Here is a 19325-nt window from a genome sequence, read left to right as displayed (position 1 = left end):
ATGGGAGCAATTAGTCATTATACAGTGGATGTTAACGTGTAGGAAATGACAAGCGGGCTCCATGCTGTGCTACTGATTAAGTCTTGTATTCCTAGAGGAGGAAAACAGCAGCTTCCAGGTCTGTGGGGTTAGGAGGGAAACAGATTACAGAATGTAATTACATTAGATAGTCTGAAATTGAATCTAAGCCTTCGATCACAGCCCTTCCAGATGTAGAACAGTTCAAGGGGTTGAAAAAAAGCAATGCCAAGGGAGTGAATTAGAGACAACTTGCTTGCAATTATTGAAATTAAGGAAAGCTTTTACCATTCCGTGGTGGGGAAGGGGGGAACTTGGAGACTATTCTTTCATATTAAATTTACATACAAAGCCTCTGCAGACAGCTTATGAATAAATGCATCAGCCAGTACATTGACTACTTGGGTTGGAGGTTTTTAACTGTTCACTTAGGATTTTTTCAAAGGTACAATCGATGCTCACTGGGTGGCTTTTCATAGCCCACATTGCTCTGCATTGCTGCTGCATGACAGTATTAACCCCTGCAATGTCATGATTCAGGAACTTCTATCACGGTATTTGGCTTCTGTTGCTAGCTGCTTCTCCTGATGCTCTGCTACTTCCCACCTCTCTGAAATTTCCAAAACATCAGTTTATCACCTGTCTGGACCTCCTCCAAATCTGGTCTCCCTTCTGTGCATTAGTCAGCAGATCTTCAGATCATCTTCTCTCCTGCTGTTGTGTCTTCTGTTCCATGCCCATCTCCAGATCCCTGAAATATCCTAGAAGCCCCTGATCGAGACACACTCCCTTCTCCATCCAAAACTTACTTCCCTGGATAGCTCTGGGTTTTCATTCACTTCCACGCTGTGTTTCCCAACTGATCCTCGTGTCAACTCTACCCTGCCTGCACATATTCAGCAAACTATTTGACAGTTCCTCCATCATTTTACACCTTCCTCCCCCAGTGGAGGCAGCAGCCTCCTGCTCTAACCTGTCCCTGCCCAACTAACATGCCCATAATTCATCACTTTCCTGAATAAAGCAGATTCTCTAGTGTGAATCAATCCATTAAGGAAAAAAAAAAAGGCTCTGGAGATGTCTGCATTTCTGTAATTCCAGCATTATCTGTCATTTCCATGAAGTAGGCTGGTATCAGTTCTGGGTTGAAGGCTAAAACTTAATGTGCAAGACTATCTGAAACACTTCTGAGGATGTTCTGTTTAGATTTTGCCAGGCATGTGTTCCAGCTCATGCCAGGGCAAATCAGGAGTAATACCACCCATGTACACACCCATCTACAAACACTGTTGACTGAAGAAACCTTGGGCTTGGAATAGCTCCTTCTTTATGACACAATGTGGTGAAAGATTTGTTTATGGGGAATTCTACAAACAGATAAAGAGGTTACATTTGTCACACCAAATGATCTGTTACGTAACTGTTTCTTCACATTTAAATCTTACATGATGCAAAGGCAAAAACAGACGAAACAGGACACAGCCCCTTTTGTTAAAATACATCATGAAAGTTTTGGAAAGAAGGCAGAGGAAACAAACCAGCATCTGAACAACGTCCTGGTCTGAGAGTGCCTTCCTTAGCTTTGGCAGCAAAAGAGAATGAAGCTACAGTACAACTGGCTAGCCAGTGCTTCATCAAGTGTCAAGGTCATGGTTCACACACAAATATGGCCCCCTCTGCTTTGCTGGAAAATGTATTTCTTGGGTCGATGAGATCTCACAGGGCTGAGATTTAGAAATGCTGTACATTCTCCAGTACATTTTGGGACCCAACTTACAGATGTGTTGGATTCCTCCATCCCCTGCAGTGGAGAGTTGCTCAGTACTGTGGAAAAATATATTCTGAGGTATTGTAAAGAAGTACTACTAAACTGCACATCACCATCATAGATGGAGGAACACATTCTTCTGTGTGCTATTGTTGCTTGGAGTGGTTGGTTTTTCCTTTGCTAAGCTTGCAAAATTCAGTCCTTGCAAAGGCTCTCTGGTATCTGGTTTGGGGGGAGGGTTCTCCTACGGGACAGTAACCCTCCATAACCCATGCTAGAGAAAGGAAGAGTCACCCAAAAGATAAAGTGTTATTCCACTTCATAAAGGTCAACAGACAATGAAACAGATGAATTATTATCTGTTTAAGAGTCTGAAAAGCAAAGATACTGCAAGTAACCTGGGTGGGTTTGTTTCCAAGTATAAACAGGATCTTGCTGTGTCCTGTTAAAAATATCCTGTTGTGTAAAGATGATTTTTTTCCTGTTTATCTTAAGCAGAATGTGCAACTACTAATGAATGCAAGGCTTTAATGTCTGAACTGAAGATCCTCATCCATATAGGACATCATCTGAATGTAGTCAACCTGCTGGGAGCCTGCACCAAAGCTGGAGGTGAGAAGTCCTCAGTAAATAAGGAGCAAAGAAGAAACACTTTTCAGATACAATGGTGTTCAGATGTATCTGTGGTGGAGTCCAAGTCTCATGCACATGCAGTTAATGCAAGCACAAGCATTTCTACCTCTCTGCTCACAGGAGAGCTTCTGCTACTGCAGAATATGGCCACATCTCATCAATGGTTTCTGAACGTCTTCTCCCAGCCAGCGGTGTCACTTCTCTATTTACTTTTTCTCTGTCCTTTGTAAGCTTGTTTACAAAAAGGATTATGGACTGAAGGGAGGCAGGATCCTTAATTGCAATTAGGTGCCCAATTCCTCCACATAGGCACTACTAATCATTTCAAAGGTTCTTCTCCCTCTCCTTCCCTGCCTTATCAGGAGGATGCACCAGGCTGAGCGCTTAGCTACTTGAGGCCTCCTCCCTTCCCAAGCACTTCACTCTTGCCGGGCAAATGCAGGCATTTTTTGCATAGTATACAGGAAGCCTGAAGCAGTCCAAAGCTGAATGGAGCAACAGCATGGACTTCCAAGGGGCTGAGCTGACACAACTGGCTGTACGTCATACAAAGAATCTGTTGCAAAGTGCAGACTTAAACAAAGGACTCCATAAATCTTAGACCTTTGTCACTAAAACATCCCTTCCCATACTGCCATACAAAGCATCCTTGTTTGTTACTATACTGTGCTTTAACTTCAGGGTAACAACTCTCAAAGATTCCTCTTTACTGCTTATAATCTACCTTCAAAACAATCCCCAAAGGACAGATTTAGGAGAGCTGAGGACAAAAAAAACCAGAGTAAAATAAATGAAGGGGAAAGAGCAAGAGAAATGGTGCACACATCTGTCGTCATCTGAGACTCTGAAGCTATCATCTTCCCAAAGAACATGTAGTTGTCCAGTCACAGGGGAAAAAAGAAACGTTCAGTGACGTAGATCTGGTAGGATGCCAGGAAAGAAATCTTCCCTCCAGCAAGATAATCCCAGTTCCTCAAGGAGCGGTCAGCAACCACAGACACTGCTGTAATCTGGGAGCCACGAACAGGGAACTTGCAGGAATTGTTGTAGCACTGCAGACCCCAAAAGCTTGTATGGGAGGACGGCCAGCTTCAGCTGGAGGGTTTTAAGATTCAGACGCATAAGCAAGTAGCCTTTTCTTGGGACTGAGAGTAGAGGGGCAGTAACATTATGAAAGCTGGTGACTCTCCCCTCCTGTCAAGTCAATGAGGTGGCTTAACACAAACAGGTGCCTAAAACATGGCAGCATTATAAGAGGTCAGTAGTTTTTAACCAAAGCACTAATTCAGCCACAGAGTTCTAGTTGCACAGTAAAACACATCTCAGTAACTGATCAAATATACTGTGACTGTCCAATCTCTGAGGAACTTTTTCTCCTGGGAGTCCCTCAGTTTCCCGTTCTCCAGCCTGCTCCATCCTGGTTGCCCTGCTGGGTGAAGAGGTAACCCTCACTCTTCCCTGCTAGCTGCCTAGGAAAACCACTGATTACTCTGGGGAGCAGTGGATGGAGCAGAGCGGTGCAGCACAGCCTTGCAGGGCACTGAGGCACCTCTAGGCAGGTGCCGATTTGCAGACTAAAGAAAAATAGCCTTGAGCTCTCAAGACAGACACTGGGATAAGAGTTACTATTAAAATGCCATTGCAGAATACGGTGCTTTCTCCTTCCTTGTTAGGTTTTATGTAACCATATAACAGTATTCCTGATGAAGACTGTTAAGTATTAAGCATTAAGTATGCACATATATTATTTTAACAATATAACAAATAACAAATTTTAACACCTTGACTGAGTGTCTGATGTTAAGCAGTTAGAACTAATGCATAGTATATGCTTTACAACGAGGAAATAAAATACGGAGAGGTCATGTCTAGGAAGCATTTCAAAAACATGAGTAAATCACTAACTGGAGCTTTAAAGCTGTACTGGAATCTGCATTTCCTCAGGGCGTCCATGAGGGACATTTGACTTTAGGTTCTTCAGAACAATGTCCCCCAGAGATCTCTTGTGCACTGCCAGATCCCAGCACTGCTGCCTTTAAGCCCAAGCGAGCAGTGTTGTGTGGCCAGCAGTAGAACCGCTGACAGCTCTGATTTTGGGCCAGCTGTGTTTTTGCAATGACTGGTACAGTGTACTCAGGTGCTGAACATGTTACAGCTGTAGTCAGTAGGAACTGGAAGTCCTGAACAGCCCAAAGGTGTCTATTCAATCTAGCAGTTGTATAGGACTTGTAAAAATAAAAAGCCTGGCAGAAATACCAATGTTATTATCAGCAAGATATTAGTTATTATTGCTAGAATTCACCATCTCCCTATTAATGGGATGATCTGCTTCCAAACAGCACTCGTCACCCAGTCTCAGACAGGATACAGCAACCAGAATCTTTAAGGTTCACTCTTCCCTCCTCGACCCCTCGGCTCTCCCTTACAGCCCCGCTCTCAGCCTTTCCAGTCAATATTGTGCCCGTCAGACTGGACCAAGGGGACAGACTGCAGCACAAGTCTGTATGTGCGTTTCTGATACAGCCAGAGAGAAGTGCTGCTTAGAGCTGCCTCCTTCCCGAATGGCCAAGTGCCGCTCTCAGCACTTTTCCTTTGACGTTCAGACTCCTAAGGCTGAACTACGGACCTTCTAGACAGGAAAAGGTTTCTGGACATGAAGGTCTGGTTGCTTAGGATTGATAATAATACATGTTTACATGCATTCTAGTCGTATGATTTCACCCTATCTTACATTTGATGATTACAAAAAGCAGGGATTATGCTAGAGGTAGAGAATGTAAGTTTTCCCTTTCCTAATAGCTCACAGTGAAACATAAAAGCATTTTCAAGCAGATCTTAAAGATATGCATAATTGTATAAAAGCAGCAATTGCACTGAACTCTACAGTAGTTTGCACAGAAATAAGAAAGGAAGAAATTGATAGGACTTTCCAGGCTTTCAAAGACTTCAGACTAAATATTTTTGCAACTTGTGATTTAGATCTGTCTATGATCCTGCATACTTTTATTGCCTCTAGTGGCATCAGCTCCACCCAAAAACAAACAATTGTGAAGGCAGCAGAGAAAAATGAAGACTGGTCCATGCTATGCATCTATGTATAGAGTAAAACAACCTTCATAGCACATGGGATTGTATATTCTTATTTATCATTCTGAATTTTCCTTTGTTTATAACTAAGGAATAAATACCAACTGTTACCATCTAATCGGGAAAACTAAGACTCAGTACTGTATTCCCTTCTCTCCATATCCACTGCTGATTGTGTGCTTCTGGAGCGTCGCTTCTCTGTTTCCTAATTTCCTTATCTGTATAATAGAAATGACAGTATTTACTTACTTTGAAGAGGATTTGTGAGGATAAGTTAGTATTAAGTGCTTTGCAGCGCTTCAAAACTCATTTGACTTTCACTGTCTTTTTAGGTCCTTTAATGGTCATAGTAGAATATTGCAAATATGGAAATCTGTCCAACTATCTAAGAGGAAAACGAGGAGATTTCATTGCATACAAGGTAAAAAAATGAAAGGCTTCTCATAGTCACAAAGCAGAGAATTAACAACCACTGACCACAAGTTGGATTTTTTTTCTGCATTGGCACTGAGACAGTTTAGTATTTATACAGGCGCTTTATTTTCTCACCACATTTCAATTTGTATGAGCAAGAAAAGGAAACATTTTTCTCTGTAGCATCTCACTCCCATCCTCTTCTTTTCTAGCACCTACTAAAGAATTAGTTGCAAATACCCAAGCACTCTAGTGCATTTGAGAGAGGGGGGGAATTACTTGCGAGATACTACCCAGCACAAGGGGGGCAACAAAGTAGTACTGAAAAACTGGTATTAACTGAACTAGGAGAAGGTGAACCCTCCCAAAATACAAGCCTGGTTTGGGGATTTTTGTTTCTAGGCCCACCCCCCCCAGCTACCAAAAGCACACCTACACCTACGACCTAAAAGTCTGTGCTGTATGCAGCAAACCGGATCACGAACATGGTCTGCATTAAAACGAACCAAATGGTTTTGGTTTCCAAACTGTCGTCTGCATCCACACAAACATTTGTGCTAGCACAAATTGGGCTAGGGTATGGGGGAAGAAGACACAGGAGGCCAGAAATCAGCGATGGGGAGAGGATGGGACTACCTCCTCATTGTGGAAATACAGCATCAAAAGGGCTCTCTGATCTAAGCCCCGCCAGAAACTGGAGCCTCCCCAAGATTATTTTCCCGGATTTTTCTATTATTATTATTATTATAATACCTATTGTACAGGCACAAAAGCACATAAGGTACTTTGTGTAAGAGAAGATTTTCCTGGTACAGTCACCATTGTTTTCACAAATTGCAGGGACTGGTTATGTCTCACTCCCCAGGAGACGGTGAGACAGAGGCATTTCAGGGCACATCATGCACATACCTTGAACTGTGATTTTTAGCATGGTTTCCTAAGAAGGCAAGAGGTACAGAGTTACAATATCTCTCTGCTCATCTATCAGTCTCACCTGGTCAGCTTCCAGCTAACTTTTATGGTGGAATATTGCTATCAGTAAAATGGGAGGTTCTGTATTAATAAATAGGAAACCAGGCTTCATTAGTTCTGCTATTCAGGGAACACCATGTTCAAACATGTTTCGAGCTCATCTCCAGAGGACGCTTTCTCCATATGCCATTCTTTTACATATTTTGAATGCCCAGGCATTGCATCATCTAAAGCTAAAAATCAGTTTTCTACCATTTCTAGTCCCAGGAAAACTCTGACCAAGCAGAAAAAAGTCTGGATGAGTCCAACAGCGATTTGACCGAACTGATCAAGAGGCGCCTTGAGAGCGTAGCCAGCACAGGAAGCTCTGCCAGCTCGGGATTTATTGAAGATAAGAGTTACAGCGATTCAGAAGATGAAGAAGAAGGTAAAAGAAACCTACCTAATCCCAGATCTTTTACTGTAAAGATTTCTGTTGCTTGGCTAGTGCCACACACACTGTCCCACGCTTTACAAGCCCTTACACAGCTTGACTTGTTCCTGAAACTGCAAATTCTTTCTCTTGCCTGTGCCCCACTCCAACTTTCTCACAAAAAGAGATCTGCAATAACGTATGCATATAAAAGCTGCTCCTGTTGCCTAAGAGGAGTAATAGCAATATTTTACCAGAAGATTTGTGGGGCCAGCCTGTCCCCAGTCTCATCACTCGCTCGCTATAAATAGTTCCCCTCACTTTTATCCCCAGATGTTGTATTCCCCATAGCTAAATGACATGATTAATGTTGGATGGAACTTTTTTAATCATCTGATCTTCTGCCTCTAGGTCAATGGTTCCTAAACCAGAGTTGTAACCTAGTAGAGAACTCATGTAACAATACTCAGATGCAGGGCTGGGGTCATCAGCATGCAAGCGGCACCAGTGCCAAAAAAGTTTGTAGCTGTTGCTCTAGTGTTTTGCTGTGTCTGTGATCTCTCCTAGATGCTGAGGATCTGTACAAGCGGCCCCTGACTTTGGAGGATCTGATTTGCTATAGCTTCCAAGTGGCAAAAGGCATGGAGTTTCTCGCCTCCCGAAAAGTGAGCACATTAAAACATCAGGGCTGAACTTCTTTCACAGAATCATGAGTATCTGATATGAAGAAATCCAAATATACTTTTGAGCCTGAGTAATCTGCTTTTTGCTCTTATATTAAAGTGTTGGAGATCACATTAGCTCTGGCGGTTAAGCAATAAGTAGCACTGAAGGAGTTGTGAAGGAATATCCATCATGTTCTTGGCTACAAGGACTGGCATCTGTAACATGAGAGTTTAGATAGAAGGAGTGAATACAGATTGTAAGACAATTCATGGAACTGTCTCATAAATAAATGCAGAAAAGGGTTCTCATAGAGAAAGATCCTTCTAGTATGGTCAACAAAAGTACTACTGAAAAATGAAGAGGGAGTATACAGCTATTTATTTAGCGTGTCAGTAATGTTGGAGACTATCAGCAAAGTTACCACCTCTTTTCGATACAAAAAAAAAAAGTATGTTTGTAGCCTGTGGAACACCTGTTTTTGAAGTAAACTGAATGTCATACACATGCCAAAGTATGCACAAAACTGAGAGCTTGCACTTAACCACACAGCTGCCAGGGTAGCACACACAGAAATCATGAGCACAGTAATTGCCTACGTGCGATTACCCCAGTCTCACGCACGCTCATGGGACTGCATTTGCAAATGTAGCTGCAGCTGCTTTTTGACCTCTCCCAAATTTGCCGCAGAACAATTAACTGGAAAATGGCACTCCCTTCGTCTCACCATAACTGTGAAAGTTATTTCACGTAGAAAAATCAGAAAACTAACTGCAATACTTGGCTTGTTCCCTGAGTTATTTTCTCTTTTGCATATGACAGTATATTTGCAGCAGATTCCCACACATATTTCCCCTCTCTAACCTGCTCACAACAAAAGTTCATTTATCTTTCCATTTCCAAAGAAGGTCTCACGGTTTCAACTCTAGCAGTGGCTCGTTGTTCAGGCAGCCCCTCTGATCTTGCTTGTCCTCATTCCTTCACAGTGCATTCATCGGGATTTGGCAGCAAGGAACATCCTTCTTTCAGAGAACAACGTGGTTAAGATCTGTGACTTTGGACTAGCCAGAGATATTTATAAAGACCCTGACTATGTACGGAAAGGAGATGTAAGTGGAAGAAACTTGAAATGCTAATGTCAAGTTTTTATTCCCCTAGGGCTTGGACAGATCAGTAAGAACAGTTCTGGCAACATGTTGTGTCTTTTGCATTCTTAGGCAAGACTTCCACTCAAATGGATGGCTCCAGAAGCTATTTTTGACAAAATTTACACAACACAGAGTGACGTATGGTCTTTTGGAGTGCTGCTATGGGAAATATTTTCTCTAGGTAAGAATGGTTTAAAACCCTTTTTTCCCCTAATTTATGGCTCTATTGCTAAGAAAAGCTTTTAACAAAAAGTGATAACGTGGTGCCGCGTTTCTATTTCAGTTAGTACAAGTGCAGAGTGCAGATCAGGTGTAAAATAAAGTCACTGGACTGAAGTCAATGAGAACTCCACGTGGCAAAGTACACGAAAACAGTGACTACTGGGGAGGGGGGAACAAAACAAAATCCAAAACCCTGGAGCTAAAATTCTAATAACTGAAACCAACAGAGCACAGAGATAATGCAAGCCTCTGCTGCTCAGGAGTGAAATATTTCTTTGAGAGCAAAGAAGAAGTTTCCCTGTCAAACCATATTTTCCTCTAAGCAGTCTGCTTCAGGAAACCACACAGCTCAAAGGTTGCAGAGGTTTACGCTGCTGTTGACATAGTGGTCTGATGTTACCAGTGGCAGCCTACGGAACACAAGGAGTTTGCCCACATGACATTTTATCCCAGCTTGATTATCTTCCCCACAAAACCTAAGTAAGATTTTCTAAGTAAGAAAAACATATTGGCAGCAGCTGCCATCAGGTTGATATGAGAACTAGTGCTAGACTTTGTGTAAGTCATTTTGGCAACAGGTAGAATGCGTACTCCTCTGGCTATATCATTTGCAAGCCACAATATTTTTGAAAGAATAGTAATGGTGTTCTTTATGTACTATAGATTTCATCTTACGGTGCTGTTAGAAATCTCAGCCTCACTGAGATCTGGTTACTGTCCAGCAGATAAAGCCCTGAAATTTAGACAAGCAGTCTTACAGACAGTTGGACTTTGCCGCTCTCAAATTCTCCTTGCAGAGCAGCAAGTTTTGTTTTCCTGAGGGAATTCAGGAATGTCAGCTCTGGCTTTTTAATCAGCACTCACAGACAAAAGAAAACAAGAAGCATTGTCAACTTAAGCTGCTGAATTTTAAAGCAAACTCTGTAATCTCCTACTATCTTTGGTTCATGGATCAGTTGAAATTAATGATCGGGCTCAAGATGCCAAGTCCAGATCTGTATGCAAAGTCTGGAGCTTTTTCTATCCTGATCTTTATTTAGGGCTGGCTGCAAAGATCACAACCTGATTTCAGTCCAGGTCTTTGATTTGGACTTTTCCCTAGTTTATATCAGCATGCAAAACAGAAAGTTCACATTCAAGTGGTTAAAACAAGTGGCAGTTACTGCTTTCTCCGGAGATCAGTCCTATTTATTTAGAGTTTTGTTACTGCGGTGTAACACTCCCATGGCTCTGTAACAGCATCACCTGCTGCATGTGTTTGGAAACAGCACAGAAGGACGAAGCTCCAGAAGCACTGGCAGTGCCCCGGTTCTAATAGATTGTTCAAGAAGATGTATTAGCATTAGCATGCAGAGACACAGAGGGGACAGTCTCTCCATTGGGCATCTCCAAGGATCCAAATGAACTGAATACTGATGAATGGCAAGGACCACTGCAGAAGGCAAACTGTTTATACCATTCCCGAAGGTCGACAGAATTTAACAGATGTGAACTTCGGGTCATTTGGCCTTTAATACTGAAGGCTAATAAAAATTAAAATATAGTCACCGAAATTCATCTCTATTTTTAACTATTTTTAAAAATAATTTATCTGGTTTCTTTTAATTTTAGATAGACACTTTTCTTAATGAAGGTGCTTACTTGGAACAATGGACTGTCCTCTTCTGAATTCAGAGGAATCTACTAAATTACTCCAAGGGCTGCCATCTGTAGAGCAGCCTCTGCCCTCGCTATGACGTAGATCACAAACTACTTTATTCAACCCGTGGCACAGATTCAAAAGAAGTCATTTTCTCTAAGAGGGTTTTTCATACAGATCATCCAGGCATGTCTGTGGTTTGGCACTACTCACATCTGCAGCTCACACGATAAATATTTAATTAAGGATTTGTGTCACTGATTGAACTCTCTTATATAAAAGTTTTACAGATCATTGAGAGCCAGGGGATGGAAGTTATTTGTCGTTGCTACAGGGTATGTTTTGGCTCCCATTTACAACTGCTGCTTTTTACTGGGTCCCACAGATTTAGCACCCTCTAAAAAAGAAAAAGATACTGATTAGCAAAATGCAGAGTTTGGTTTGGACATGGGCCCTTTCAGGGTCAGAAGTTGAATGAAGCATGATAGGCTTCCTCCAGAAAGGCTGACAGAGTGGATCCATTTTGGTGATACGCAGAGAAATTGGGACTTGAGAGACTGTTAATTTTCATTTGGGGCTGAGTTTGCATTGAGCTTTGCATTAGTTAAATGGGGTCAGCACACCTCACGTCAGGTAATGCCAGCAATGTTTAATACATCTTGAAATCACTTACATGGTGCATTACAGAATGTCGGTGTCTCCTGGAATTTAAATGTGCACTGTTCAAAAAGCAATCAAAGGTAATTATGTAAACAAGCAGTGCCTGGTAGTATAACATCAGCATCTTATTATCCTACTAAAATAAAACCAAGATCAAAAGAGCGCTACCATATCCAATGCATGCCACATCTTTGAGCGTTTTGGAAGAGATTTCCCCTAAGGAAAACATCATGTGTAGACCTTACAGCATATGTTTCAGCCTACATGTCTCCCAAGCTGTCTCAGCACCCCAAATCCAAGTTATTAGGCTTATCACATAGTCCAGATGAGGTACAATGGTGAGTGGAGGTGGAAAAGGGAGAGTTCCTTGAGATCTGAGCTGCCTTCAGCTGGTAGGAGGCCAGCACCACTCAAAATATAAACTACCAAAAGATCTTGCAATCAAAAATTATTCTTCTTTGCCTTCCCTGTACTTGCTCTCACCAACATATTGCAGTTGATATGATCAATGATGTAATCAAAGAAAGATAACTCAGATTGTGAGATCAAGTGGAATTCTCCGTCCCTCCTCACCCAGTTCTACTGTTTTGCTCTCAAGGTCTCAGTCCCAATCAATGTATTTGCAAGACTAATTCTTATCAATAACCTCTGCTGTGCTCATGAGCCAGATCTGGCCAGCGATACTCAGCAAACTGAGGGATTTCTTTTGCACGTCAGAATGGTCAGCGTAAAACAGCCATTCGTCAATGGCATGACTCCATTCAGCTCCTCCTCATGGAAATCGGTTGGCCATGATGGCACAACAATCTCATAATGCAGTCAGAAATGAATGAAAAAGGCCATGCAGCCCATCTCTTCTCTAATTAGGGGTGTTGTTTTCCGTGTTGCCCCAGTACATTGACAATCTAGGGCTAACTAGATCAAGTGAGGCTTATGCTCACTTCTCTTGAGAGGCTGTGCCACTGTTAAATAGATATGGAATCAGCTGGGCAAGTCACAGATGTATTCATGAAGCCTCAGTACCTTGTAAAGGTTTGTAAAGATAAACCTGTACAGATGAAAAGACAAGCTAGTGAGAGTTCAGGAGATGTACACAGACAGCAGTTTAGTAGCTTGGACAACAGTCAGTGCCCCCAGACCCTGTTCCCATCCTTACCCTTTTGTCACAGTGCAACTGTGGGAAAGCAAAACTATAGTTTCTATCCATCTCTTTATTCAGAGAGATCTTGTGAGTTGATAGAAGCCTGTTTTGAGATCTTTGGCTAACAGGTGATGCCATGCGAGCTGAAGATTTAATTACCAGGTTATTATGAGCATAACGACAGGTCAAAGACAAAACCAGGAAGGAAAATCAAGATATAAAGCAGAAATGATGCTACTGACTATTTCCAATCTACATAATTCCAGGAAACACTCTTAATACTGTGATCTGATACTTGCACATCAAGGGAATTCAGATGTGCTGTGGCTAAGCGTCCCTGAGCTTTGAATGTCATTGGAGCCTATTTGCTGCGTTGAGATGCCCTCTTAGGAAGCTGCCAGGATCTTTGCTCCCTAGTGCATAGTTTTGCAGATTGAGCAGTCAGATTCACAGAGTAGAATAATTCTGGGAACAGCCACATTTTGGCACCCTCTTCACTGCTTTTATCCAAAAGATTTCTGCTGTGCTTGTTGTGCCCCCAAGTGCACAGCATGTGATGGTGTTTCCAAATGTGGAAAAAAAAAAAAAAAAAAAGGCAGGAAATAGGCAGGAATGTTATAGACAGTAAATCATATACAGATTCCTCGAGGGCTGCATACAGATCCAGATTCCATTCAATCCCCTATGTTAAGACTTGATTAAATTTTTTCCAAATTCACCGTCCAGCCTCTAGGACACCAAAATGTGAAAGACAAGGGTTGCGCTGCATGTGAAGCCTTCGCTGAGAAGGAAAGGAGGAAAGCTTACAGATCTCTTAGGTCTATCTAGAATAGGTTCAGTAACCTTTCAAACTTCATTGTGGACATCTCTTGAATTTTACCTATGAGGTCTGGATTACTCAGGTGCCAGAGCACTTTCTCAAATTATGTATTTGTTCCCCTTATTTATGGCGCATCGTAAAGTGCAGATGTCATACAACGAAGATCAGAACCTCTGAAAAGCCCCCACTCGCTCATTAGTTGAAGAGAAGAACGCATTCAATGCATACATACATTTATACTAGTCATTCCTCTGAAGATAACCGTTTACACAGGAAATGAAATAAGTCTCACTCCTTCATTTTGATGACTGCTAGGCCAACTTTTGCGCAAGTTAATATAATACTACCAGTCCCTTTACAGAAGTCTACCTCTCAAAAGCAATTATAGTTGCCGTGAACTGTCCTCCCAGGTTTCACACTGACAATTGAGTGGCCCTGAAAATAAGCGGCATTGAACTCACACTCAGAAAAGAAAACAAGGCTAAAAATTTGGAAGGTCATTTTTCAAGGAAATTTTACCTGTAGGACTGCATAATACATATACAATACTAAATTGGTGAACCAGGAGACAAGGACTACAATTCCACACCTGAGGTTGAACTGCAAGGTTCTCACAGCCTTCTGCGGGAGCCAGATGCCTACAGCTTTCTCTGCGCTTACTCACAGAGGCCAGTGAGGCCAGAGATTCTAAGGCAATGAACGATGAGCAGGACTGACTTACTTCATGTGTATTCACTTAGTGCAGGATATTGGCAGACTGACAGTTTGGAAAACAGTATGTAACCAATTGAATGAGCTGGAACTTTTCTACCACTGACCAAGAGGTCATTTAAAGTCTCAAACTAATAAAATTTATTTATCTTCTGCCATATTTTACCTTGGAGTGGTCCTGGCTATACCATGAATGCAGAGGAGACAGCATGGTTGAAAACTCTGAAGAGACAGAGTGATTCTGTAATGGGTTTCAAACAAAACATTTAGATAGTAAGTGACTGCAACCCCTTCTTTGCTCTAGCTTCTTTTACTGTCAGACTCTAGGTAATCTCAAATGCTCAGCAGATATCACCGATATGTGTTTAATTCACTGGACTGGGAAATAAGGATTGTGCCATTCTGGAGCCTCTTCCTTCTTTCCCCCATCAGGTGCCTCACCATACCCTGGAGTGCAGATAGATGAGGACTTTTGCCGACGGCTCAAAGAAGGAACCCGGATGAGATCTCCAGAATACTCTACTCCAGAAGTGTAAGAGCTGCGGGTTTTGTATTGAGAGCTGATAATGTCATTTAAGTATTATAAAAGAGATTGTATTTAAGTGTGGAGGAGGAAGGAGACCTCATCCGATGACAGCTGTGTATTTTGTTTTCAGTACACACTGTAGTTGTGCCTATCTTGGGTGTCGTGATACCACAGACAAATGCTAAAGACAGACCAAGTCAGCTTGACCATTGCCACAAGATTAAACAGATCTCCCCATGTCAGTTGTAGTTCATGAACCTCAGTTCAGGAGACTACTGTGTCTGCCTTGATTTCCAGTTCTGTGACAGAAACTTGGCATCCATAACTATGACTTACTTCAGCAATATCAGTGGGACCTATCAGTCAAATTTTAAGTTAGGTGAAAATAAAAAGCCTACAGGCTCAGTTGAGGCAGGAATATACAAGGAAAAAGCATCCCACAGGGAAACTAGAATAGAATTTCAGCACGTGGAGATTTGAACCTGTCTTAATCCAAAACTATCCAAACAATGACCAAAACAAGCAGCAGCAGAAAGAAACCGTTTGGAAACAAAGCTCTTATCCTTTTCCTTTCTTAACACCTGTGGTTTTTATCTAGCTACCAGACAATGCTGGATTGTTGGCATGGAGTACCCACAGAGAGGCCTACTTTCACTGAGCTTGTGGAGCGCTTAGGAGATCTTCTTCAAGCCAACGTACAGCAGGTACAGCAATACAAACATTCCTTCAACAAATGTGTCCATATAGATGGATGTGGATGTGGATATGTGTATGCATGTGCACAGGTAAAGACTATGTTGAGCAGTAATATTAGATTTGACTTCAGAACAGAGGTCACAAGGAAAATGGCTGCTGGGATGAGTAAAGAAAATGTTAACTATTCAAAGGGGATTATATTTCAAAACTAGATGTTTATCCATCCATAATAAGCAGAAACTTACATTAATTAAAAAAAGGCTCAGTTGCCCCTTAGAGAAACAATAGTGCTTTATCTCACAAACAATTTTAATTAGATTCCAACATAGTAAACTGCCAGTAGTTGGTTTGAACTTTCTCTCTCATTTTTTGAGCTTATGTTCCTCAGTGCTCTTAGGAGCTTTAAAATGATGCAGTTTAAAGCTCAGAAAGTCAATTACATAATTATTAATTTCATAATAGTTAAATCAGTTGTTTTCTTCTTCAGTAAAAACAACCAGACCAGTTATGTAACTGTCAATTTAATTTAACAAGAAATCAAACACTCTCCTCCAGCTCCTTCCTGTTTGTAAACAAATTTAGTGAAGCTAAGTTGAAGAGGGCCCAGTTTGCAATATGAAGAGCTTGTGAGTTTTATCCTATAACCAAAGCAGATTAAGGAGACATAACAATCATGATAAGGGAATAGGGCACTTAACTGCTTCTCAAAATTAAAAAAAAAAAAAAAAAAAAAATCAAGCAAAGGGAAATTTGGACAAATAGTTTTAGGACTTAAAGGAAGAGTCATTTCTGAAGATTACTGCAGGGGAGTAATGACAACGCAGAGCTTATTAAGATGTGTACTGAATTCTATTAAACTCGCAGCATCAATTTCTTGTAAGGACAAGAAATAAAATCCTTTAAGGCTACCATTTTAAGGACTGGCTCTTGCTAAGCTGCAACTCCTTAAGTCAAACATAAGCAAAAAGTCTATGCATAGGCAATATTCTTTTACCAATTCCAAAATCTGTTAAAGTCGTATTGGCCATAGGAGTTTTGTGACTTCGTGCCGCTCCCTCCCTTCTCCCAAATGGCTCAAACTTGGATTTAGGTGTCCCTGAGACTGGTCCCTTGGAAATCCCAAAGAGGCCAACGCAATGACAATACAGAGGATTGCTTTCCTGAAGTGCAGATCAGTGAAATTCTGTTCACTTTCACTGAGGCAGAACAGCCACACATCTGGAACGTAGTAACGATCACAAAGAAATTGCTGCAAACTCAAAGATGCTGCTGTGAAAGTCAGCAAAGTCAGCTACTTTTGAACTGGATGCTCGTATATTGACACCCTCAATACAACCGTCGCACTGCTGTGCCATATGTGAGGGACATTTAGAAGTCTTGAAACTGCTATAAAGACCAGTGAAGCAATAGCTCAGGCTGAGATGCCTGGAAGAGAAAACATGCTAACTGCAGATGAGTACTGGAATGTTAGGGACCATTTTCAGCCATGCTACATCATAGGTTTCCCAAAGTGAATCATTTTCCTCATACAAAGCCTCCCACACAGTAAATGTAGGATAAAGCTATACATTCTAACTTCCACAGGTAGTGAAGAACATCATAATCACTTTGAAAAAACATCATAAAGTTAAAATAAAATCTAGTCCTTTCTCAGTGTAAAGCTCTGTAGAATACAATAACCTTTTACATCTGAGATGCAGTACAAAATGATGTTTACCAGCTTTGTGTTCTTTTATGGTATTAATTGTATAGGATGGTAAAGACTATATTCCACTGAACATCACCTTGTGTCCTGATGGAGAATCTAACTCCAAAACTTGCCCTGTGGAAGAAAACCTGAACAACTGTGTTAATCGCTGGAGTGCAGTGGAAACTGGGTAAGAAAAATATATATGGGGGGTGGGAGGGAAAGAAAGGTTTGATATATCCGGGCACTGTTTGTTGTCCTCTCTCAATACGGCTGTTTTAAAGGAGTTGGACAGACAAATTTGTCAGGGCATTGTTTATTAGTTACAAGAGATGAAAAAACAAGACTGGTCCAGGAAACTGAGCTGTGTCAGGGATGTTAATTGAGCTACCAACTGGTGCAGCATCTACTTGGGTTTTGTGCTGACCCCTCAACTTTCTTGCTTTCAGTAACAACAGCAAGAAGCGACCACTGAGTGTGAAGACATTTGATGAGGTGCCGGTGGAAAAGGAGAAAGTGATGCATGAGGTAAGTGAGGTGATTGCATCCTTCCCTACCGGGTTCACAGATCACTTGTCACCAGCACCAGAAACAGTTATTAGAGCTTTTGAAATCTGTTTGTTACGAAAAAAGCTTTAAATCAAGCAGAAGATTTGGCCCTAGCATCTCACACATAGGTCTGTGTGACAACAAAGAGGGACCTGCATTTAGTTTAAGAAATAATTTAAAGAGAAGCTCATGCATGATTATCCTGGCTTTGATCAGGCTAAGGGGCTTTATATTACATGTTTCAATATGTTTTTTCCCCCATAAGAAAATGGCAGCTCATTGAAATGGAGCCTTTTGAAGGAAATGTGTCCAGAACACATTCTGGCTGGCTGAGACAGCCAATAACTTGGTGGTGGTGAGGATATTCAGTTCGGATGAACAAGACCAAGATTCAAGTTCCTGCTCTACCTGATTCACACAGAGGGCTTTAACCCTGGATTTTCCCCACCCTAAGTGAACATATTTATTGATAGTTTAATGGCACTGCAGGGTGGGAGGGTGTTGAACGGTTTCGTTTTCACTCCAGTGGAAAACAAAAGCTTGTTTTGTTACAGAATGATGGTTCTGCTTGTTGGCTTCTTCTGAAATTACAGGTTCCAAGGGTGGAGGATTTTTTTTCTATTTTTTTCTTCCTTATTTAAAACAAAAACAAAATACAAACAACCCGACTCATGAATTTCCTCTATGGTTCAGGTACTCACCGGCTGCAGTGCCATAGGCAGTCCACACCACTTGCCTCAGTGACAGATTCGGTGCCACTGAGGAGGGATCTTTGTAATGCATGCATGTTTGAAGCAGACTGAAGTTTAGGGAGGAAGCATGAAGCCCTCAGGAAACCTTCTAACAGAGGAAGAGGGCAAGCATCAGATGGCTAGAGCAGCAAAAGAAAGATGTGTACAGTTTTACAGAAACAAGCCAGCCTGTCTACTCTGCTAGTCAGGGAACCGTCCCCCATGCTCCAGCTAAGACTCCCTCTTGGGCAGAACCATTCCTCAGACCAACTCTCTTGGGAAGGGTCAAGTCTCTAGCTGCAACTTGTCCTGGACATGTTTCATGTCCCTGACAAATATAGCGTATTTCTCATCTGTTCTCTTGTTAGCACGAATTGATGCCCATTATTCCCTAGTATTTTCCCAGATGTAATTTCTGTGCCTTTATCAGTGCATCTTAGGGATTAGAAGGCTTAGAATTTTCTCTGGCTCCCGCATCTTTCCTCTTGCAGGATAAAAGTCTGTCCCTCCGAATCACACAAAGGCATTTACTAGATAGATCCGGTATCAGTAAGAGATTACTGCTGCCAGCATGAGCATTACTTTCCCAAATGCTCCCTGTTCATGGCATTTCAAAGTAAGTCCTTACACGAAGGGGGAAAAGTTTCAAAAAAGGGTAATAATACATTAATAGATCAGAAATAAATGTGATATTTCAGTGAGGATCTTTTAAAGCAAAATTATGCTGTGATCTACTTTTGGACAAAGTAAGTGCACTTGGGTTACCAAAATTATCTTAAATATCAAGACATTAATACTGATCATTATTTCAAATAGTTGCCCAGGAGC

The 19325-nt window shown here is 41.5% G+C and overlaps 1 protein-coding gene across 2 annotated transcripts in view; it reads left to right on the top strand.

Annotated features, from left to right (window-relative positions):
• The window catches only part of LOC143164627 (vascular endothelial growth factor receptor kdr-like), a 143679-nt gene that overhangs the window by 107532 nt on the left and 16822 nt on the right, over positions 1-19325 (top strand). The window contains exons 19-28 of one of the 2 annotated variants that reach the window (XM_076347462.1): positions 2285-2398; positions 5839-5927; positions 7154-7319; positions 7872-7969; positions 8954-9076; positions 9185-9296; positions 14741-14840; positions 15433-15538; positions 17283-17407; positions 17667-17745. In XM_076347462.1, coding sequence (XP_076203577.1) covers positions 2285-2398; positions 5839-5927; positions 7154-7319; positions 7872-7969; positions 8954-9076; positions 9185-9296; positions 14741-14840; positions 15433-15538; positions 17283-17407; positions 17667-17745 — 1112 coding nt within the window. Of the gene's footprint in view, positions 1-2281; positions 2399-5838; positions 5928-7153; positions 7320-7871; positions 7970-8953; positions 9077-9184; positions 9297-14740; positions 14841-15432; positions 15539-17282; positions 17408-17666; positions 17746-19325 lie in introns of both variants that reach the window. The other variant, XM_076347461.1, reaches the window with a different exon arrangement.

Source organism: Aptenodytes patagonicus, chromosome 9 (assembly GCF_965638725.1).
Source record: "Aptenodytes patagonicus chromosome 9, bAptPat1.pri.cur, whole genome shotgun sequence".
In the NCBI taxonomy this organism is placed as follows: Eukaryota; Metazoa; Chordata; class Aves; order Sphenisciformes; family Spheniscidae; genus Aptenodytes; species Aptenodytes patagonicus.
This window is presented reverse-complemented; position numbering and strand designations above follow the sequence as displayed.